Below are 21,617 nucleotides of genomic sequence, written 5' to 3' on the forward strand. Positions count from 1 at the left end.
TTTTAAGCCTAGGGAGCAGATAAGTTATCTACTCTAGGGAGTAGGAACTCTTTTCTCTTTTTTATTAGTATTATTTCACCGGTATTTTAGACAAAAATGTCATGTGCATTTTTCTCAACTATTCCTATTTTTTTTAGTACTACTGCATTCATCTCTCTCTCGAGTCTTTAGTCATGCCTTTCTCTTCTTTCTCTAACAATTGACCCTATGTCACTAACTCATTGTGTCATTGCTGCTGCGGCTTGCCCTTGCCTTTGCTCTCTTTTGAGAATTTTAAGGGTGTATAATATAAGTAGGACCTATAAGGACTCTCTGATGGAGGGTCCGATTTGAAATGAATCTTGACCAGACACGGAGAGTAGGACTCGAAGAATACTCCTAATCCAATCTGACCGATAAGAGATTTGAATGGATCGTGATTGAGACTATGTGGATCGATCCTAAGTGGATCTGTTGACACTCTAATGAAAACTATAGTGGCGAACTATCTTAACCGTCCATTCGGAGAGCTTTTTAAGGCTAAATGGGCTATTCGTTGAGAATAGTAAAAACCAATAAATACAGTTAAAAAACAGAGATGAAAAGGTGGGACTTAAGAAAGAGGGGGAGGTGTAATTTTACTTCTCTACATGTACAATAATGTTGGTCTTGTTAGCTCTATAGCTGTAGCCAAAACTCCATAATGCTTCCCCCTTGCTTCATCAAATTCAGGCTATATATCTTCTTTTTTCCTTTTAGCGTAAGTGAGAGGAGAACGCCTGCATTGCAACAGCAAGCAGAAGATATTAGAGAGTGAAAAATGTTATGTAGCAAGCAAGAAATTCAGAAGCAATAGAGTATTACCGAGAAAATATTGCAGTGTCCGGGATCTGCTAAATGGGCACTTAAATTCTCCAACGGGCCCTGTCCAGTGTAAATAGCTTGGAACCAAAAGCCCACGAATGCAAGCATTGCAAGACGACCGTTCTTTATCTCCTTGGTCCTCAACTCCATCACAGGCTGCGGAGACCCACGGCCCCACATCAATGGGTCGAACCATAGACCGCCCGGGTAGCCCACGTCGGGCTTTGGATTCTTCCGATTAGGGAATTTGGGTTCAATGTCGACGCACCCAGGCTGGATAAAGTCGGCCCATCTCCTGCCCTCGGCCCAACCCATTAGGCCCAGTTGGATCACAAAGAGGGTTGTGGGGTCCGTAAAGTATTGTCGGGTCCCAGCATCGTACCATGAGTAATTTTGAATGAAGCCCAGTTGCTCGAGCCATTCAGGGATTAGAATGCCAGCAACTGCGAGCATGGCCCACCTGCTGTGCATCAGCTCAGCTTGCGCGAACCACCGGAGGAGCTCCGGATCAGAACCTGGAAAATTGAGAACGATTTGGTAATTACATACTTGTTAGAAAAATTAGAGTGATCCAATGGCCAGGATCGCCTAATTAGTACAATATTGTATCTGCCGCGCTGCATTAGTATGATCAATTTCATTTGTACGCCCTTCAACAAAATCGCAAGGGCACCCTTCATTCTATCATTCCTTGAACGAAAAGATTAAAATTCAATTTTATTTTTGTGAAAACAAACTTTTTAATTATCAAATGAAAATTAACAATGTTTAAATTATTGTCGGGGGTCGGGTTTAAAACCCAAAATGGATGTAAACAAGTATTTAAAGTTGAGTTGAAATGCCTAAGTTTCAAGAGATGGTTACCTAATCCAAGAGGATCGAAGCCGAAATCTCCAGGAAGACTACACAGCAAAAAAATTTGATTAAATAAAAAGGAGAATGACTTTTTCCTTTCTATGTTATAATTTAGGGATAATTACATTTACACCCCCTCTAGTTTCTGACACATCCACTTCCACCCGTATAGTTTAAAAAGTGACAAATACACCTCTGTAGTTTCAATTTGTTTAAGGTTTGCCCCCTCAGCTGAAGGTTCGTCCATAAATTGAAGTGTTAGGATGATCAGATTGAGCTGAATTTTTGGGCACACCCTATCTATGTCAGGACCCATCAAATGAACACTTTGGATCATCCAAATAATGTGGGCCCATACCCGAATCCAAAGCGTTTGGTAGTGTTTGGAGAGGTACTGAGCCAGTTCATAGGATGAACCAAACTGTTCATTTGTTGGGCCACAATGTAAATAGGCTGCACCCTGTAAATAACCTACACAGGATTATCCAGACCCTCCAATTGGCTCGACTTTTGGAGTAATTGGTTGTTTATACTTCAACAATTCGCATAATCAGATCCATTGAAATGAACAACAACCAACAAGTCCAGCCAAGCACCATTGTGATCAAATTTTATGACCATTTTTCACTTAAAAATGGGTGTAATACTTGTTTTATGCCCATTTTGCAAAAAAAGAAACATAGTCTAGTTTTTTTTTTTTTTTTTTTTTTTTTAAAGTTGATTAAGTTGTAAAAAATTACCTGCCATCAAGCCACTCTGGAGGCGAACTCCCCGGAAACCATAGAGGCCGATCTGGAGGAAGGGGTTGACACACACTAGATACTCCTTTAGTTGCATTGACACGAGCCGTCCGTTGCCGACAAGCCGCGATGATCCTTTGCGATGATCTTCGGGCTATACCTCTTAATTTTGGCATAAAAACAAGAAAAATATGAAATATATCATCAACCAAAAATACTAAAAATCAAGCAAATATTTATGCAAATTAAAAAGCCAGTGTTAATGCTATTTTATTTCGAAAGGAATGGAGCTTAATAGGTATAGCGAAATTTATATGTCCGAGATGTTTAGTAGCTACTGAGTAATCTACAAGTCTAACAATTGGGCAGTTCATGTGAGAATGATTTTCATGTGCACTATAACTTGAGGTCGTAAACGGACCCCAACATTGGATTGGCATGGGCCCAACTACCGTCCTATCGTAGCGCTTTCATTTGCTGGGCCCTAATGTAAATGAGTCATAGCTAGTCCAAAAATATTGATCGAATGATCCTGGTCGTCAATTGACTTTTGCCTGATAATAGGCCTCCATTTAGATGGTTAGAATCGCTCGACGAACTGTCATGGCCCCACCGAGTGGACACAGATTATACGATAGCAATGCCATTCATGATGGTTCCCACCAAATGGACGGTTTAGATCATCGATGTGGTTTCGATGATCTGGACCGTCCTAATTCGAACAATCTTAGATTGAAAATTTGCACAATCAAGGATCCTAAAATCGCACTAATAATGCAATATGCATGTATTTAAGTTGGAAATATTTCAAACCTTGGGGGAGGATTGGAAACCGCAGAGGAAGCAATAGGCGTGGCCATGGAGAAATGCTCAATGCTGTGTGTGTGTGAGCTCTCTCAGCTCTGGCTTATCTAAGAAACCCAATGGGAGGTTGTCCTTATTTGGAAAGGTAACCAATTAGAGATCGACACGTGTTTGGATATGAAATAGCGTTACGGATCATGCATTATGGACTGGTGGTGCGAAGAAAAGATACATTGAGAAGCTTGACATGGGCCACCTTTAATTGATCAAAGGGAAGTGATATATTCACCCCCTTTTCCTCACCAGCTACCCACCTCTAGAAGTGATATATTCGCCACCTTTTTTCACCGGGCCACCCCCTCTAGTGTATCAAACGTGGTCCCTTTTTTCGTCGAATCACATTTTACTAACCATGTTTGTTAGAACATGTGGGATCCAACGTTTGGATTGTGTTTAGATCTCACCGTTGGATCATCTTAGAGGTAGATTGGGTATGTTGGCTAAATGAGGAGACTATATAAATTAGGCAAGTGGATGTGAAGAGGCAAGCGAGAAATATTAGGAAAGTAGATTTAATTAGGTAGATTTGATTAGGATTCTTCCTTCCATAGTTATCTTGATTTCCGTTCTATCATTATCATGTAAGTGCTCTATGTAAGCACTAACCTACTCTTTGTAATTTATTCAAGAATAATAGAAATTCTCTAAAATTCTTCAATGTTTTGCCTTGGCTCTCATATATTTTTTTAATAATTTTTTTAGGTAATCGTACCGTAATGTGTATTTATTATAAGATTCTTCGCTACCCACATTGTTCAAGTGAATCATCCTATGATGGATCCTAACTTTGATATGTAGAGGTTTATATATAGTGTCACCCATCAATAGATTGGAGGGTTAGAATCATCCTATGGAGATGATTTTATGGGCAAGGCCTAGTTGCATTGAAGTTTTATATATAGTGTCGCACATCAATAGATTGGAGGATTAGAATCATCCTATGGAGATGATTTTATAGGCAAGGCCTAGTTGCATTGCAGCCCAACAAATTTAGTTTGGATTCCGAACAAAGTGCGCCCAATTATATGCACATTTTTTTTTAGGGAAATGATATCTGCGCCAAGGTGTTTCGATAAACAAGCGCTCCACGTCCCTCCAGATCTAGCAATCATACACACAATGGCATTTAACACAGCCAGAAGTGACTAATCAATGTATTTCTTAGGGATATTGGAACCCATCCATGATGACTGATGAGAATCAGAGAGATAGAATACAAGACTACCAATGTCATGATTGCAAATTGAGATTTGAGGTTTCCCCCCAAAAACCCAAACACTTTCCATTGGAACCCATCCATGATGAGAAATTGAGAATCATGGATGAATACAAGACTACCAATAAGGAAACCCATCCATGATGAGAATCGTGGATGGAATACAAGCCTACCAATGTCATGATTGCAAATTGAGATTTGAGGTTTCCCTCCGAAACGTTCTATTAGAACAAGCCATTTTATGACTATCTCGAGATCAAAAAGCAGGGTTGAAACAAAGAAGATTCTGAAAACCCTTCTCTTAAACCCCATCATTAAATGCCATGTAAGTTATAAGCAGTGAGACAGATGCACCCTGGATAAATTTCATTTCTCTTCATATTCTATTTCTTTTACAGAGTTACTAGCTTTTATCATTGTTAAGTGAATCTATCAAACAAGGAAGAGGATTTGCTTAAAAGCACCCATGCTATCCATCCACATCTCTCAATCCTCAATCCAAAAAACAATATAAGCCAAGACTCCCAATGCTATATTACTCACCAATGACCAAGAGAGGAGTTTCATGAGAGAATCAGTTGTAGGGGGCAAAAAGAATGCAGGAGTTGTGCCCGCCAAAGCCGAATGAATTAGATAGTGCCACCTTTATGTCCAATCTCTCCTTTTTTGGACCCACCAAGAAGTTCAGATCCTGAGTTCATAAGTTGTCCACATCAGAGATTTGCCACATTGTTACAGTGAAGAATTGTACAAGAATATATCAAGAAATGAAAATATACCACGCTTTTCTCTGGGTTTTCGAGATTGATATTTGGATGGACCCATCCTGTCCGAATCGCCTAAATGAGAGTGACATTTGCAGTTCAGAATAAAAATAAGAAAAATGCAATAAGCTTTATACAAACCAATGTTTAACAGAAAATAAGTGTACAGTGCGTGATAACCATAATCGCAGCTAAGGCAATACACTGGAATCAGAAAAGAACTGTAAGGTTGATAAAAAGAGATACATTAGGGCAGTGTTTGGCAACCATGAATTTTTTTTCTAATGACGTATACAATACTTGAATCATCGATGTAGGTGCTACATAGTTCGTTCTCATCCTTTAGAGAGCATCCGTCAACAAAAGGATCATCCTAAGATGATCATCTCATGGCTATTGAGAACGAATCAAATCAAATGGCTCTATTTCTCAATCTTTCTGACTTGCTCCTACAGAACCAAGGTCAAAAAGATTGAAAAAGACAGTCATTCACAGCCACTAATGAAAGATTCCTCGAAAATGGAATATTAGCTTCCCTAGTGTGGAGAGAGGGGTAGGGAGAGTGGGAGAGGGAGAGAATTGAGAGGGAATGAGTGAGGAGATGACGTGAAGAGGCACCAAAATAAAACTCTATTTTGAACAGAGTTTTCTGCCCTATTTTCAGCCACTTCTCACACCCTCCTCACTCGTGTCCTTTCAATTCTCTTCCTCTCCCACCACTTGATAAACTAATATTCCATGGAAAAAACTTCCATGGCTTCCAAACATGGCCTAGGAGTACAACTAATATTTGAAACAATGTAAACGAACACTTTGACCTAAGAGGTGTGCTGATGAGTGGCATAACAACATCTTAGAATATCAAATTTCCTTATTACATGGATACCATCCAGCCTTGTTATAGAAGCATATGTATCAATGTTCCGCATCGCGGGTAATGAAAAGCAATATGGATGCAAAAAATGCTTTTCCGTAGTGACCCCATGGAAAAGCTTATAGCTGCAACTGCAACCAAGGGTCTGCCATGATCATCTGCCAGCTACCTAAAGCGAAGATGCACTTTGACACTAATGGATTCTAACAATAAGAGCATTAGACAGAAGTATTCTACCATAACAATAAAATCAATACTGAGAACAGGGGACAAAAGAGGATGCCAATACAAGATGAGTGGATAAAAGAAAAGAATGAGTACACATCAACCGACTAAACAAAATTGGAAGGTGATACATTAGCTTAAGCCTGAATACATTGTGAGATCAAATGGATGTATAAAGGCTAAAGATAGAGTTGAAGGGTCTATGACAGGACAGCTGTCAACATCTTAAGCCAAAGACAATATTAAGTACACTATGATGAAACCTATGGTCTAATAATGAAAATGAAAACACAATGCATCCAATAGCCAATTGAAGACCCTAGCCAGAAAGAGGCCTCACTGATACTATGTCAAAGTTTGAAAGAATGCTACGACGGAGAAACAACAGAAAACTTTAAGAATCAACAGGTTATTTTGAAAATTCCATAAACCATGTATTTGCAACAGAAAGATCTCGAGTCCCTTGCATATTTCATAGTTGGTAGTGGACATGTTGAAAAAAGGCATAAATGAATGTATCATGAGCATGGTTTAAACTGTTTGAAGATAGAAGACATATAGCACTGTCACATTAGGTTTTGTATGGGGCAATATGAAGGACTTGCGGTAGAGAAAAGATAAACTCTCATCAAACACAACAAAATATGTCTTTTGCATGTCTTCCGCAAGCAGATTTTTAAGCAACTAAAACCCAAACACATCAACTCCCATCGAACACAACAAAACATGTCTTTTGCTTTAAAAATGGCTACCTTATGCTTGAGTTCCCACTTCTTTTTTTTTGAATGGTACTGAGTTCCCAATTAAACACTAGATTTTGCAAGGAGCCTATCTTATATTAAGGAAAGATAGAAGCTGCTTACTTGTACAGTTGCAACAGCTTCCACAGCACCGGCTGCTCCTAATAGATGTCCGACCATGGATTTTGTAGAGTTCACTCTCAGCTACAGAAGTTAGATGTTTTGATTACTTATATAGCAAGCATTGAAATTTAAAGAAAATAACAAAAGGTATTCATAATTACCTCTGGATTCTGGCCAAAACAACGGATGAGAGCTTGGTACTCTTTCAAGTCACCAGCTTGTGTCGAAGTAGCATGAGCATTTACATAATTGACATCCTCTCTGACAACCCCAGATTGGGATAAGGCCTTGTCTATGCAAAGAAGAATGCCAGTGCCTGATTTTCAAATGGGAGAAACGAAAATCACTGTCATGTTCATGGTTTTAAATTTGGGCTGAAATACTGAAATTTCGGATTTCGGTTGGGACCAACACCAAAAGTACATAAATTTGATGTTTCGGCCAAAATCCGAAATTTCGGAATTTCAGCCAAAATTTCAGAGTAAAGGGTTCCTGCGCTCGAGCGCAGATAGCTTATCAACACTTGAGTACAGGAAACAAGGGTGGGGCCACATTTTTTGGGTGATCCTAAGCATTCATTTGAAAGGCCTCATCATGGATGGGGTGTGTACCAAAAATCAGCTTCATTGGATCATCATAGGGTGTCCATTTGTGGGGGTGAAAATGGACAGATATTGTGTGTCCACTAATGTGCTCATTTTTTCACCCCACAAATGGACCCTCCAAGATGATCCAATGAAGTTGGCTTTTTGTGAACACCCCATCCATGAAAGGGCCTTCCAAATGAATGCTTTGGATCCCCCCAACAATGTGGGCCCACCTCTGTTTTTGCACTCAGGCGCAGGTAAGTTATCTGCGCTCGAGATCAGGAACCCTTCTCTCTCTCTCTTTCTAAAAATGTAAATTTTTAAATTTTTTTCTGAAATTTACTTTTTCTTCCCCCAAAATTTCGGCCTAAATTTCAGTGCAATAATGATTTATTTATTTTTACTGAATTTCGGCCGAAATTTCCATATTTCAGCCAAAATTTCGGTTTCGGTTATGTCTGAAACTGAAACTGAAACCAAAACCGAAATTTTAAGCCTTGGTCATGATTAATGAGCATGTGCATGAAGATGGCATGGATTGGAGTGACTGCACGTAATTAAATTTTTTATTATTATTATATTTCTCTACACCGTGCTGACCCCAACTAGTTTGGGACAAAGGCTTAGTTGAGTTGAGTTGAGTATATTTCTCTATACCATCAGGATGAGGCTCTGTCATGTGATAAGCATCACAGGTGAAGCTTCCACCTAGAAATTCTGCATAGATATCTGCTCCTCTTTTCTGCACAATACAAAAACAAAAACTTAGAAACATAAGAAGCTCGGGATGGTATAAGAATAACACACCAAAATGACCTCTGGAGCTATCGTAAACTATTGTGCTAAGTGGTGTGTGTGAACCTTAGCATGTTCTAGTTCCTCAAGAAGTAAAACACCAGCTCCTTCGCCCATAACAAATCCATCACGATCCTGTAAACAAATTATATTTCATCTCATGTTAAGCAGATGAAACCATGAATTTTACAACTACAATTCAGTTGAATGAAGCCCAAAATCCAAAATTAGGGTAACAAAAGTATCAACAGATTAGTTCAAGTTCTGGACCACAGTAACTGAAACTTGTTTGCTAAGGCCTTCAAATGAAAAGATGTAGGGAACTTAAAATTGATATATACAATATCCCAGGGACGTGAAGCTTTGGTAGGGTCACTGTTTCTCTGTGAAAGGGCTCTGCATGCTACAAAGCCTCCAAGGCCTGCACCAAGCATGTTACACGACAAAATGCATCAGATTTTTTTTTTTTTTAAAACCATATTTCATTTGATATTTGGGAAAAAAATTCCAATTCATAATCTTGAAACATCTCAAATTAAAAGGCTGCAAATACCGATAGGTATGATAGCCGCATCTGAGCCACCACAAAGCATCACATCCTGCTAGCATTTGACATATTAAAAAGCTATGACGTAAATAGTAAAATTAATTTTAGTTTTAAGCTGGTGGAAACCAAGGAAAAGGGTAAGAGACTTACAGCTTCACCCCTTACAATATGGTTTGCGGCATTCAATATACAAAAGTTGCTTGTTGCACAAGCAGTTGAAATCGAATAGTTTGGCCCCATCCATCCCTGCAGTACAGACATCGAAAAATAAGACTGTGCCCAAAAACATGTTTTCCCCAAAATTTAAGCTCTCAGTTTCTCATTATATTCTCATTATAGTTAATTCGTGTACCAGATCCATTGCAAGCATTGCCGAGCCCATGTTAGTAGTTGCAAAAGGTACGCAAAAGGGATTCATCTTCTTGTACGAAACCCTCAAAGCTTCTATCGCATCATTGAAAACCTATCCCAAGAGTATAACCACATACCCATAAACAAGGTAAATGAGGAACAACAAAAGGTTCTCAATGTCATCCTTCCTCAGAATAGAATGTTCGCCTTAAATGAAGAGAATGCAGAAGCATACCTTCATTCCACCCATCGCAGAGCCAATTAAAACTCCGCATTTTGTTTTGTCTAACTCATTCATGACCTCCTCTGTAATTCCACCATCCACTAATGCTTTCTTGCCAGCAGTCAGTAAGTAAAGCATGAACTTGTCCATCCGCTTAGAGAGTTTCGGTGCAACCCATCCATCCGTTGAGAAAGATTTGATTTCCCCAGCAATTCGCTACACACAAGTCTAGAATAAGAAACTGCAAAATAACTAGCAAACTCTTTAGTAAGACTCCTCTAAACCTGCTTCCTATTAGTACGAGTATCAAAAGTGCTGGGTCAAATCATAATTTGTAAATTTACTATAGTAGAGGTGAATTATGAAGATGTACCGTTGGAAATTGGGCACACTCAAATGCTTCAATGTCACTTATACCGCTGACACCTTCAAGGAGATTATTGTAGAACACATCCGGCTCATGACCTATTGGGGTCACCACACCCATCCCTGTCACAACAACCCTCCTTTTCTTTGTCAAATTTCTCTTCTTCAACGCAACTTCCTTTGAAGGCTGCAGAGCTACAGCCATGGATTTTCCTACAACAATAGCGACTGAATTAACTGATACACAGATTGCATTACATGGAATTAGTAACACCCACAGGCCACAGTTTCCTCAATGCATTTGATATTTAATGATAAAATAAGTCGAGTAAGTCTGCTGAAAATTTTAAAGGGGGATTTGCTAGTGTCTATCGCAGAAGGCATTTCGCGGATGGGCTATTGCATGTGAGAGCAGCCACACCGACTCACTTTTCAGCAGATTTTGTCTTCATTCATGATGTGGCTGCTCTCACATGCAACAGCCCATCCATGAAATTCCATCTGCGATGGATGCTAGCAAATCCCTTTTAAAGGTTATTTATGTTCATTATCAGTTTCAGTCATCTTATATGTGAAATCAGTTCAGAAGACGGTCAATATCTCAATCCGAACCCAACCCGATTGATTTCCCAATTGAGGGCAGGTTGGGTCGGGTTGACCCTGTTATGATGATATACTTCCCCTTTAGGTTTTTATGTTCTAAAAAAAAACAGAAAAATGGTAAAAATAAAATAAAAAGGGAAATGATTTCAACACTACAATGTTTTTATAAGATGCGCGAAGCGTCTTATAAAATAGTATTTACAGGGCTGTCAGAAGGATATTACAGTTCTGAAAACGCTCTTACAAGCCCTTTAAATACTAAACGACAAGTACTTTCTCACATCTTATAAAAACATTGGAGATCGGAAATCGTTTCCCAAAAAAATTCTTAAAAATGTCGGGTTTGATGCAAGTCAGGTACCCGAACCCGTGTTTTTTTCAGGTTGAACCCGACCCGAGTTGTACCCCTAGAAATCGGGGAGCTGGATAGTAGTGCAGGCCAAGAAAGATTGATAGGTGCAAATGGGAAAGAAAGGGGAATGATAGATCAAGTCAGGAACGACAGTAACCAGCTAGCAATAATTCAGCTGATGGAAGAAGCTGCTAGCCCAATCGCATGGCAAATGCCGGATAAGGATTTGAAGGAGCTGTTGGTGAATAACATTATGGGGACCAGCAGAGTGTTGGGTTTGTTCCGCTCGAGGCTAGAAGAAAATCTGAGAAGAATGTTCTACCTGGCTGAAGAAAGGGAGAATAATATACGAGATTTGAAAGATGAAGCTCAGCCGAAGGCCAAGAAGTCTGATCAGGGATCTAGCTCGATTACAGTTGTCAGTTAATTACAGAGGTACCTCATCTAGCAAACCCAGAGGCAGGGGTAGCGAAAGATTTGGTGGGAGTAAATCCCAAAGGGGTAATGCTTTCCAGATTGGGCGATCATAAAGATCATAGCCTGGAATGTGAGAGGTTTGGGATCCATGAATAAAAAAATCCCAAATAAAGGAGCTGATGACCAAGCATAAACCGGATATACTTTGCATCCAGGATAGCATGAACCGAGCGGTAATAAAAAAGGTGGGGGGAAGGACCAGTTGGGACGTCGTTACTACAGATTGGATTGGTACATCTGAAGGGATCCTTGTCACATGGGATGGGGGCAACCCTGGAGTTGATGGAGGAATTTATTGGGAGATTCATAACATCAATTGTAATTAAGAAGATAACAGATAGCTTGCATGGACTTTTACATGCATCTTGGGCCGTCCTTGAAAGAAGATCAATGGTTGATGTGGGAGGATTTGGAAGAGGGCAGGAGAAGATGGTTGAACCCTTGGTGCATTGGGGGAGATTTTAACGTGACCAGATTAGTAGAGGAGAGGGTGAGATGTAGAAGAAAAGGTCAGCGTATGTTGGCTTTCTCAGATTTCACAAGCAGAAATGAACTTGTTGACCTTCCCCCTTACGTGGTGCGGTTGTGCCAATTTACTTGTTCGAGCAATGCTAGTCGGAGTAGGATTGATCGATTTCATATTTCCCCCCAATGGCCGAAAAGATTACCCAAGCTATGTCAGACTGCACTTACCCACACTATCTCATATCATTGCCCTCTTCTACTTGATCCTAGAATTGAATCATGGAGCCATACTTCTTTTTGTTTTGAGCTTGACTAGCTTGAAGTTCCAAAAATGGTGGAGAAGTTGGGAGAATGGTGGAATGAATCGTCTATTGGCATCAAATTACAATATGTTAAGAAAGAAATTGAAAGAGAGGAAAGAGGAATCTCAGCAGGACAGGAAGGAGAGAACAGGTGGCATAACATAAAAAATTCACGAAATATCAAGGGCAAAAGAAAAAGGTTCTGCAAGACCAAATGATCTGGAGGAGATGGTAATGTTAAAGGAGAACAATAGATTGGAGCTTTGAGAAGAAATTTTTTGAGGCAGAGAACCGGTTCTCGTTGGTTAAAGGAAGGTGATAAAAACACACTTTATTTCCATGGGATAGCCAGTAAGGTGAAGAAGAAATAGGATCAGTGCTCTACGGGTCGAAGAATCAATCATTAGGGGGAGAAAGAAATAATAGTTAAGGGGTCTTTGACTTCTATAAAGGCCTTTATTCGATAGAGGGGGTAGATCGTCATAGACCGGATGGCGAATCATTTAGTGTGTTGGAGGAAGGAGATATCGCTAAACTAGAGAAACATTTGGATGAAGAGAAAATCAGGGTGAGATAGAGCACGAGGGTCTGACGGTTTTGTCTGACTTTCTTTCGGCTTTCTTTCAAAGTTGCTGGGATTATGTGAAACTAAATATTCTCAAAATTTTCAAAGAATTCTAAGAGGGTTTAGAGCTGGATGGGGGTACAAAGGCCACTTTCATTATGCGATCATAAAGTTAACTGCCCCCCAAAGTAAAAGGGGCAGTTAACATCATGATGAACTTCCATCCAATCAGCCTAGTCGGGAGCTTATACAAAGTCTCAGCAAAAGTCCTAGTTGAGCGGATAAAAAAGATATTACCTAAGGTTATTTCAAGCAGTCAGACAGCTTTTATACAAAAGAGACAGATCCTTGATAGTGCTTTAATAGCCAACGAAGTAATGAATTATTATGTCAAACTAGGAGAAAGGGGAATCATCTGCGAGTTGGACATGGAAAAGGCATATGACCAGGTAGAATGGAATGTTTTGGATTATAACTTGGGGAGAATGGGCTATGGAGACGTGGTGCGATGTTACAAAGCAACCACAAGCCAGAGATCCACAAATCAAGAATTCTGGGGATCCACACCCTAGATGAGGAGTTCAACATGCTTGCAAAACTATTGGGATGTACAATAGACCACCTGCCTATGACTTATCTTGGCCTATCACTAGGACCGGGAAGACAACAAAAGAAGGCACGGGACCCCATAGTGGATGAGGTAGAGAAGAGGTTGGATACTTGGAAACGTAACCTTGAATTATTGGGAGGCAGGATCACCCTAATAAAATCTGTGCTGGCAAATATTCCTATCTATCATCTATCTGTTTCTAAATGCCCCATGAGCGCGATCAACCGCATCGAGCAAATTCAAAGGAGGTTCCTTTGGGGACGGGCTAATGAGGAACGGAAATCTCAAAGTCCACTTGTATATAAGCTTTAGGCTCCAATTAATGGCCCTTAGATGCTTGCTGAAATGCCAATGTGGAAACCCACAACCCGCAGTTGTTGTCCACTTAACTGGCAGAGACACAGCGAGCATGGAGACACGGGGAGCATGTAGCCTCTGAACACCCAACACTAGGCTTTGGAATTCTTGTTGGAGATTACTAGTATTCGGGAATTGGCTTCCAACTAGTGATGGCACTCATGGTGGTGTGTGATCACGTGCATTCTAGTGGATTTGAATGAGTTGTGTTCAAAGGTCTGAAGTTGACTAACAGAAGAACCTGAGAACACTAGGAGAAGTTTTGCTCATTCTTCTGAGATTTAGGAACCTGTGGAGGCCTTTGCTTGGTGTGATTATGGATTCGGTCTCCCAAGGGAGTCTACCATACCCAACGATGGGAAGCGTCTACAATACCCAGTGATGGGAAGCAGCCGCCCAGAAGTCCTCCTTGTTCCGAAGAATTCAGCACCTTTGGGTGCTTAAAGAACTTGGTATAGTTCAGCCACCAAGAGTGACAGAACTCTGAGGCTGGGCCTAACTCTTGGTATTGTGGACCTGAGAACCCTCCCAATGCATTATTAAAAGTCCTACTGCATGTTTTCTTAAGCAATTGTGAAATGAACTGAGCGGTGGATTGGCTATGAAAATTATAAAAGAATCTGTCATTCCTTCTCCAGTCGAGGCCAATTCATGAAATCACTTTCGGCTGCGTTGTACAAGTATAAAAGAATCCGCCACTCCTCCAGTTGTGGCTAATTCAGGAAATCACTTTCAGCTGTGTCAAGGGGAGAATCTCATGGAAGATAAATTTCAGACGTCACTTTTTCAATAGAGAACTTGCTCGATTGTTGGGGATGTTGGATTCCTGCTATATCAAAAGAATTGGCGAAGATAAAAGGGTTTGGACCTGGAGTTCTGCTTAGCGTCAAATCATTCTACCATTGTCTTGCTCCTTCTCCGGCTACCCCGCAAGTAAATAAAATATCGAGCATCCCTACCCCTCCTAGGGTTCGTGATTCGCATGGACAACCTTCCTTGACCAAATCCTCACATAGATCACTTGCGAAATCCCCACCACTGTGCTCTTATGTGTTCGGTCAGGAGAGACTGTGGATCATATGTTACTACACTGCGGTTTGGAAAGAGAAGTTTGCAGCCAAATTCTTGGGAGATTCGGTTTTGCATGGGTCTTTCAATCAAAGGTTATGGATCTACTTGAGAGCTGGGCCTATGTTCCCTGGAAAACAAAAAGGAAAATACTTCGGCACATTGTACTATTGGAAACCATCTGGGCTCTATGGAAGGAAAGCATGAGTCTTTGAAGGTTTGGTAAAGAGCTCTCACTTAATTTATTGTAAGGTAATCGTCATAACGATCCCATGGGTGAAGATTCTACCGTTATTTAGATTTGTCCCCGCCAATGACTTATGGTATGGGTGAAGAGAGGTATGTAACAGAAGTGAGGCATTTGACATTCCTTCTCTTGATTGGGCCCTCCAGGCCTTGGCCAACTGGAGCTTAGTTTCGATGGATCTAGCATAGGCAACCTAGGACCAGCACGTACAGGCGGGATGCTCAGAGATGAACATAGTACAGCTAGGTGGGCTTTCTCGAGATCATTAGGAGTCACTAACTCCAATGAGGCGGAGGTGAGAGCAATACTCCAGGGCATAAGGTTATCAGACAGCAGGGATTTTGATAGGTTTCTTGTAGAAGGAGATTCCCTTAACATCATCTCTTGGCTTGACGGATCCCACCCCATTCCTTGGAGATTTGCCCTTAGCCTAGATGAGATTCACAATTGAGTGGTTGGTTCATCTATTTCACTCCAGCAATCAGGAGATTGGCCAATTCAGATGCCGATAAATTAGCCCGATTGAGGGTGGCTAGAGAGAGATTGGAGATTTTTGGCTTTCTTCCTCCTTGATACATAGCTTTGGCTTGTTTATTTTCTGCTTTATTTTTTGCTTTTTCCCTATATTCACCAGCTCGGTCGTTGCAGGTTTTCCGCACTCTTCTTCTTATAGTCATTAAAAAAACCAATTTCATTCATCTTCTTTGGTTCCCATGAATTCACCCAAAGCAACGAAAATCATGAGGTATTCTAGTTTAGTATGTCATGAGTACGTGGCAGATAAATTATCGATAAAATTGGACCATTTCCCAACTGAAAGAACGGAATCTTGCAAATCTGTTCAGAAGCCTTTTGGCATTAGATATAGTAAAGAGGGAAACCGCTAGAACTTATGCAAGAGAAATTGAATGCACCGAATGGTTTTGAATATGAAGGAACAGCCGGTCTCAAAAACTGATGGTAGCATAAAAACTTGAACAACAGGCAGGATCAATAAACAATGCCAACACTCCAACCTATCATGGGATGGAGAGAATCGATTTTCTATTGGGAAGAGTTCACTTAAACTGACTTGCATGACAATCAGAAGCTGGACACCAGACTCACAAACATGTGTACAATTTCACCACGTACTTATGCTGTATTCACGGTAATTAAAAGAATAAACTAATTTTTTTTAAGAAAAATAATAAAATGGTTAGCGAATATATACATGAACTACTCTGCTCAGTCAAGATTCATCATAAATAAACTATTTCAATCGAATATATTAGAAGCATTGCTGAAGAAAAGTAATAAAGTCCAACATCTTCGATACATTTCAAAAGCTGCTCATAGTAAACAAGCACATGTAGGCGCCTTCCCAAAGTAAAGAAGCATCTTGAATAAGAAACCCGATAACACCCACAATTTTGTATCCTCTTCGAGACATTGTGAAACTACATGGAAATCTCCATAGCATAGGTAAGTCTTTTTCAAAGAATGAAAGATCAATTTCTCGTAAAAATCAGGTGCGTGTAATATGTGTAGATTTGTTTCATGTATAGAATAGATAAACACGTTTATTCACCAAAATAGCATGAATTGTAGGTCTGTAATTTAAACTTTAGTAACCAAAGTCAGCAAAAAGCAGGACTGTGAGTGGGCGCCACAAAGGCAAAAGTAATGTAGCTATTTTATGGCCTGAAGCATAGTAACCATGAGATGAAAAGTTGTAGCAACAACCTAAGTAAAAGATTCTTGCACCCATAAATTGGACTTATATAAGGAATGCCACCTGGAGGTCCTGGACAATAATACAACCTAAGCAGAAGACTCCTGCAATTATAAATTGGACTTGTATAATAAATTCCACTTAAACAGCAATTCTGGACCAATGAAAATCAAGAACTGGGGTGGACACTTTGTTTTCAATAACTACTTGAGCCAGTGGTCATCAGATGTTACGACCATCAATCAGAATTCAGAAGAACGAGAGAGAGAGAGAGAGAGAGAGAGAGAGAGAGAGAGAGAGAGAGAGAGAGCTCATTATAATTCCAAGTGTGAGGCATGACTAAATCTAGTGAAATCTTACCACCTATAAAAATAAAAATAAAAAATTGAGAGAGAGAATTGCACTATATTGAACAAGATAGAATGTCATCTATAGCAATTCTTTTTTTTTCCGTGACTGATACAGTCTAAAGCCTACGAAAAAAAAGAGATAGAGACAGAAACACAATCAACCCTTAAGGGAAACTGGGGATCCTTAGGCTATCAAATCTCATTGCTGCTTTTGCCTCTTTAGAGAGATCTTTCCAAGAGAAAAAGTGTTGTTTGATCTGGCTCTGACAAGCTCATTGGCCAAAGCATCTGCAACTTGATCGTCCTCTCGATATACATGAGAAATAGTGGGAGTGAGCTCTTGCATAAGGCAGGAAATTTTTGACCAGTAGTATTGGATGATCCAAGAAGGCTGTACTTTATTTAGGACCATGTTTGTTAGCACTTTGCTATCAGATTCAATCTGAAGTAGTTTTATATTCAAAGACTTACCAAATTTTAAGCTAACAAGAAGGGCCCTACATTCTGCTTGCATGTTGGATCCTTCACCATAGAAGTGAGAGAATGCTACATAGATCTTAGCTTTGTCATCTCTGATAACCCCCCTCCTGACTTTCCTAGATTTCCTTTAGACACTCCATCAAAATTTAGCGTGAACCATCCTATATCCGGTCTCCTCCAGTGAATAAGAGTAATCTTATTGCCTTGGAAGTATTGAGGAATAATATCCAACCATCTTAGAATTTCGCACTCATACCTATTATTGGCATGGAATGTAGATTTCTTACATATCCTTTTGATCCATTCATTCACTTTCCATATGATATGATTAGCATTTTTGGCTTTTCCTTCCCATCTCCTTGCATATCTTTCTTTCCAAGGCTCCCACATGATGAAAATAGGGATGCTTCTCACAATGAAAACTATCCTCTTGTATCTCTGTATTTGCCATGTGAAACTAAATCATGGCCCCAGGGCTATATGACAAGTATCACAATCAATCTGGAATACAACCTCAAAAGTACTTCAGTGGCCATGTCACCACTGACAAATAAATGATTTGTGTTTTCTTCTTTCAACCGCTTGCAATAATTACACATGGACATGAAAGGGGCATGAGCACTTTTAAGTCTACTATCTACTTATAGCTTCGTTAAACGCTATGATTTGTGGACACGGACACGAGTGTCGCGTGTCGACATGGACACGGAGTGTCGGACGCGGCAAACCCCAAACTTTAGAAACGGGGACATGGCTAAAATAGAAAGTATATATAATCATGATTTGTGGATATGGATTCGTGTGTCCAGTTTCGACATGGATACAAGTTGTCTAAATGAGGTAAACACAATATTCAATAGAAAAACAGAATGTCACACTTGACATTGTACAAAAGCATGTCCACACACCCACATTAAGTCAATACAAGTAAAAGTGTCCAAAAGAGTGTCGACATGTATGGACACGCGTGTCGTGTCGGACACGGCAGGACATGTAAGTCGGCAATAAATTCGAAGTGTCTGCCAAATCATAGGTTAAACGTCTTCCATACATGAACACTGATTTTTTTTTGGTGGGTGGGCATATGTAAGACATCCATTCGATACATGGTGCTTGGCTCTCGCACAACCTTCCAAGCCAGTATAAAACTTTCCACACTCAGAGGGGCTCCATACTAATATATCTTTGCTACCATTTAAAGGAATCTGGGTGTTGAGGATATGTGTGCATACCTGGGGAGGAAGGAGGTTCCTTACTTGGCCCAAATACCAGTTTCTTTGACTATCAAGGAATTCAATAACCTTGGTGTTGATGTTGATCTTCGTTCTGTTGTCAATATACTCAATGAGGGGCTGATGTCCTATCTATTTATCAGTCCGAAAGAGAGATTCTCCATGCCCAATCAGCCATCAACTGTTTTCTAGCCATACTCCTCGGCTATGATTTGGCCGACACTTTGAATTTATTGCCAACGCATGTGTCGTATCGTGTTCAACACGAAACCCGTGTCCACATGTGTCGACACTCCTTTAGACACTTTTAAGTGTACGACTAGAAGTGTCGGTAACTTTATATGTATGTATGTGTATGAGTGTGACCCTATTTCTAGATTTGAGGGGTTGCCATGTTAGATACCTTATATCCGTGTCGAAACTCGGCACATGAATCCATGTCCACAAATCGTGATTATATGTACTTATTTTAGTCGTGTCCCTGTTTCTAAATTTTGGGAGTTTGGCGTGTCCGACACTCCGTGTCCGTGTCCACAAATCATAGCTCCTCGGACACTTAATATGTCTCTACATTGTCTAGATGTTGGGCACAACATTTATATGACTATCTCTGGTGGTGTACATAGAGTTCATGAATTTGCTCCATGGGGTAGCATTCCCATGGAGCCCGTGAAATGATTTTAGGCTAAAAGCAGTGCAGTAGTCATATTTTGTTCCCAGGCCTCCTTCCATGTCACTCCAGGTTACCCAAAGCCACTTTCTTCCAAATTCTGTATGGTCTCACCAAAATTGGCCATGATAATATCCTATTAAAAATATAAATGCATACATATCCCTTTCAAAAAATATATATAAATGCATACATATGTGCAAATATATTGGTCAGAAAATAATCCAATCACTGAGTTGCTTGTTATGACCGTAATGACAAAGCCACAGTTCCAAGCTCAGATTACCAATCCAAAAAATTAAAAATTAAAATATTTCAATAACAGTTCAAAGCCTATAGAAGCCCAACCATTTGAACTGCATAAAATTGAAAATCTACACATCCATGCAAACATGACAGTAATATCAGGGGAATCACAATGTAAACAAATAGATCAAGCGTCAATCAATCATTACACTAATTACCCATGTACACGAAATAAAAACCCAAATCAAATCTGGGTATAACAAAGCCACGAAGATTTTAGACTAATCAACCATGACAAAACCACTACTAATATGAAAAATGCAGATAAACTCAAAACAAAAAAGAAGAGAAAAATGTCATAAACAAAAAAAAAAAAGAAAGGAGTACCTACAAATCAACACATGCAACCCAATTATTCAATAAATATACAAGTAAACGTAGACCGATTACCGGCCTCGGCCGCACGATCAATCCGCCTCTGCCGACGAGTAGGCGCCGTCTTTGACCCAAACAAGGAAAACCCATTCTCACCGAAGAAAGAAGATGAATAAGAAGACCCTTTTGAACTGTAATACTCATCGCATGGCTCGAAAGCCAAACAAGAACTCATCAATCCATGAATACTCGATCCACAGAAAGAAGAAATCAAACCCTTGGGAAAATCTTCAGACACCCCTTTTAACAAAACCCTCCTCTTTCTTGCCCAGCTACTCAACCTTTTAGAATAAGGAAAACCAGAAGCTCTCAGAGAATACTCATTTTCGCACGTGACAGACATGCAAGCAGCCACAAGCCATGTACATAGAGGAGAGGCTATTGAAGAGACCGCCATTGAAGAAATTTTAAGGTTATGATGCTATGAGAAAGGCAATTTAATGGGAGAGAAAAACCCAGTCCATAGAAGAGAAAAACCAGGTGGTTTTTGTAAATCTGACGCCTCTGACAAAAGAACGCCAAATGTTGGGAGAGAGTCGTGCCTTCATCAACCAATAACTACAAAAAGATATCGCCAGAGAAAAAAATAAAATAAAAGAATGGCTTTTCACTTTTGGATTCAGATTTCATGGAGAACATAGGGACAGAAACAGAGGACACACTGAAATTAATTAATTTAAAACTAAGGCCAAATTTTTATTTAACTTCTTTACTACACAAAATTCACCACCTGACGTGCACGGATGAGGGAAGCATAGAAAAATGAAGAGAAGTATTCCACAGAGTTGAATGATGTTCTCACACCCTTGGTTCATTTAATACAAAGGCATCATGGACCATGGTCTTCCTTATCTTAGATATTTTTGAAAAAAACACACAAGTACTCCCAAATAAAAGACTAGATAAGCACATTTGGGCCATCCAAATTCTTATCCTAGATAGGCAAGAGAATAGCATACATGCCATTGGGTGGCATGTTAATTATAGTTTGGAGGATTTAATAGATGATCCCTAGTCCCAACATGTATATAGTAGATAACCCCCCAAACCATATTGATCGTGCAATCCTAACCATCCAAATGATGGACTCCTACTCATTTGAATACATAATAATCTTAGTCAAGTCCCCCGTCGTCCGGGGAATAAGATGATATTTTGGCTACGGGGTCAATGGATACACTTTGGATCAGATCCACCTATGTCTTGGTCACAGTCCGTTTGGATCCCATATTTTTATTTAATTTCAAGGGTGCTTTTTTTGTTCCAACACCCTGGGTATCGAGCACGATCCATTTTGAATTGGACCGTCCATCAGTATACTACTCTCTCTC

The 21,617-nt window shown here is 39.9% G+C and overlaps 2 protein-coding genes across 3 annotated transcripts; both read right to left on the minus strand.

Moving 5' to 3' along the window:
* Nucleotides 1–510: 510 nt before the first annotated feature.
* On the minus strand, nucleotides 511–3,399 carry LHCA6 (PSI type II chlorophyll a/b-binding protein (Lhca2*1)). The gene is made up of 5 exons (XM_077374230.1): nucleotides 3,252–3,399; nucleotides 2,439–2,600; nucleotides 1,708–1,745; nucleotides 844–1,358; nucleotides 511–758 (listed from the first exon to the last, which is right to left on the minus strand). The coding sequence occupies exons 1-5, from the start codon at nucleotides 3,296–3,298 to the stop codon at nucleotides 735–737; spliced, it is 786 nt and encodes a 261-aa protein (XP_077230345.1). The 5' UTR covers nucleotides 3,299–3,399; the 3' UTR covers nucleotides 511–734.
* A 1,459-nt stretch (nucleotides 3,400–4,858) lies between these two features.
* On the minus strand, nucleotides 4,859–21,059 carry LOC143863491 (3-oxoacyl-[acyl-carrier-protein] synthase II, chloroplastic-like). Of its 2 annotated transcripts, XM_077374164.1 has the most exons (13): nucleotides 20,302–21,055; nucleotides 10,121–10,326; nucleotides 9,760–9,963; nucleotides 9,526–9,636; nucleotides 9,324–9,419; nucleotides 9,180–9,225; nucleotides 8,968–9,047; nucleotides 8,693–8,761; nucleotides 8,489–8,573; nucleotides 7,406–7,560; nucleotides 7,245–7,325; nucleotides 5,298–5,357; nucleotides 4,859–5,209 (listed from the first exon to the last, which is right to left on the minus strand). In XM_077374164.1, exons 1-13 carry the CDS (start codon nucleotides 20,681–20,683, stop codon nucleotides 5,093–5,095), a joined length of 1,692 nt encoding a protein of 563 aa, XP_077230279.1. In that variant the 5' UTR covers nucleotides 20,684–21,055; the 3' UTR covers nucleotides 4,859–5,092. The 2 variants fall into 2 exon arrangements, with proteins under 2 accessions (XP_077230279.1, XP_077230280.1); XM_077374165.1 differs by lacking the exons at nucleotides 8,968–9,047; nucleotides 9,180–9,225 and having other exon boundaries at nucleotides 20,302–21,059.
* Between the last annotated feature and the right edge of the window lie 558 nt (nucleotides 21,060–21,617).

The sequence above is a fragment of the Tasmannia lanceolata genome, unplaced genomic scaffold (genome assembly GCF_043159265.1).
Source record: "Tasmannia lanceolata isolate RefF3 unplaced genomic scaffold, GAP_Taslan_0.1 ptg000044l, whole genome shotgun sequence".
Classification (NCBI taxonomy): Eukaryota; Viridiplantae; Streptophyta; class Magnoliopsida; order Canellales; family Winteraceae; genus Tasmannia; species Tasmannia lanceolata.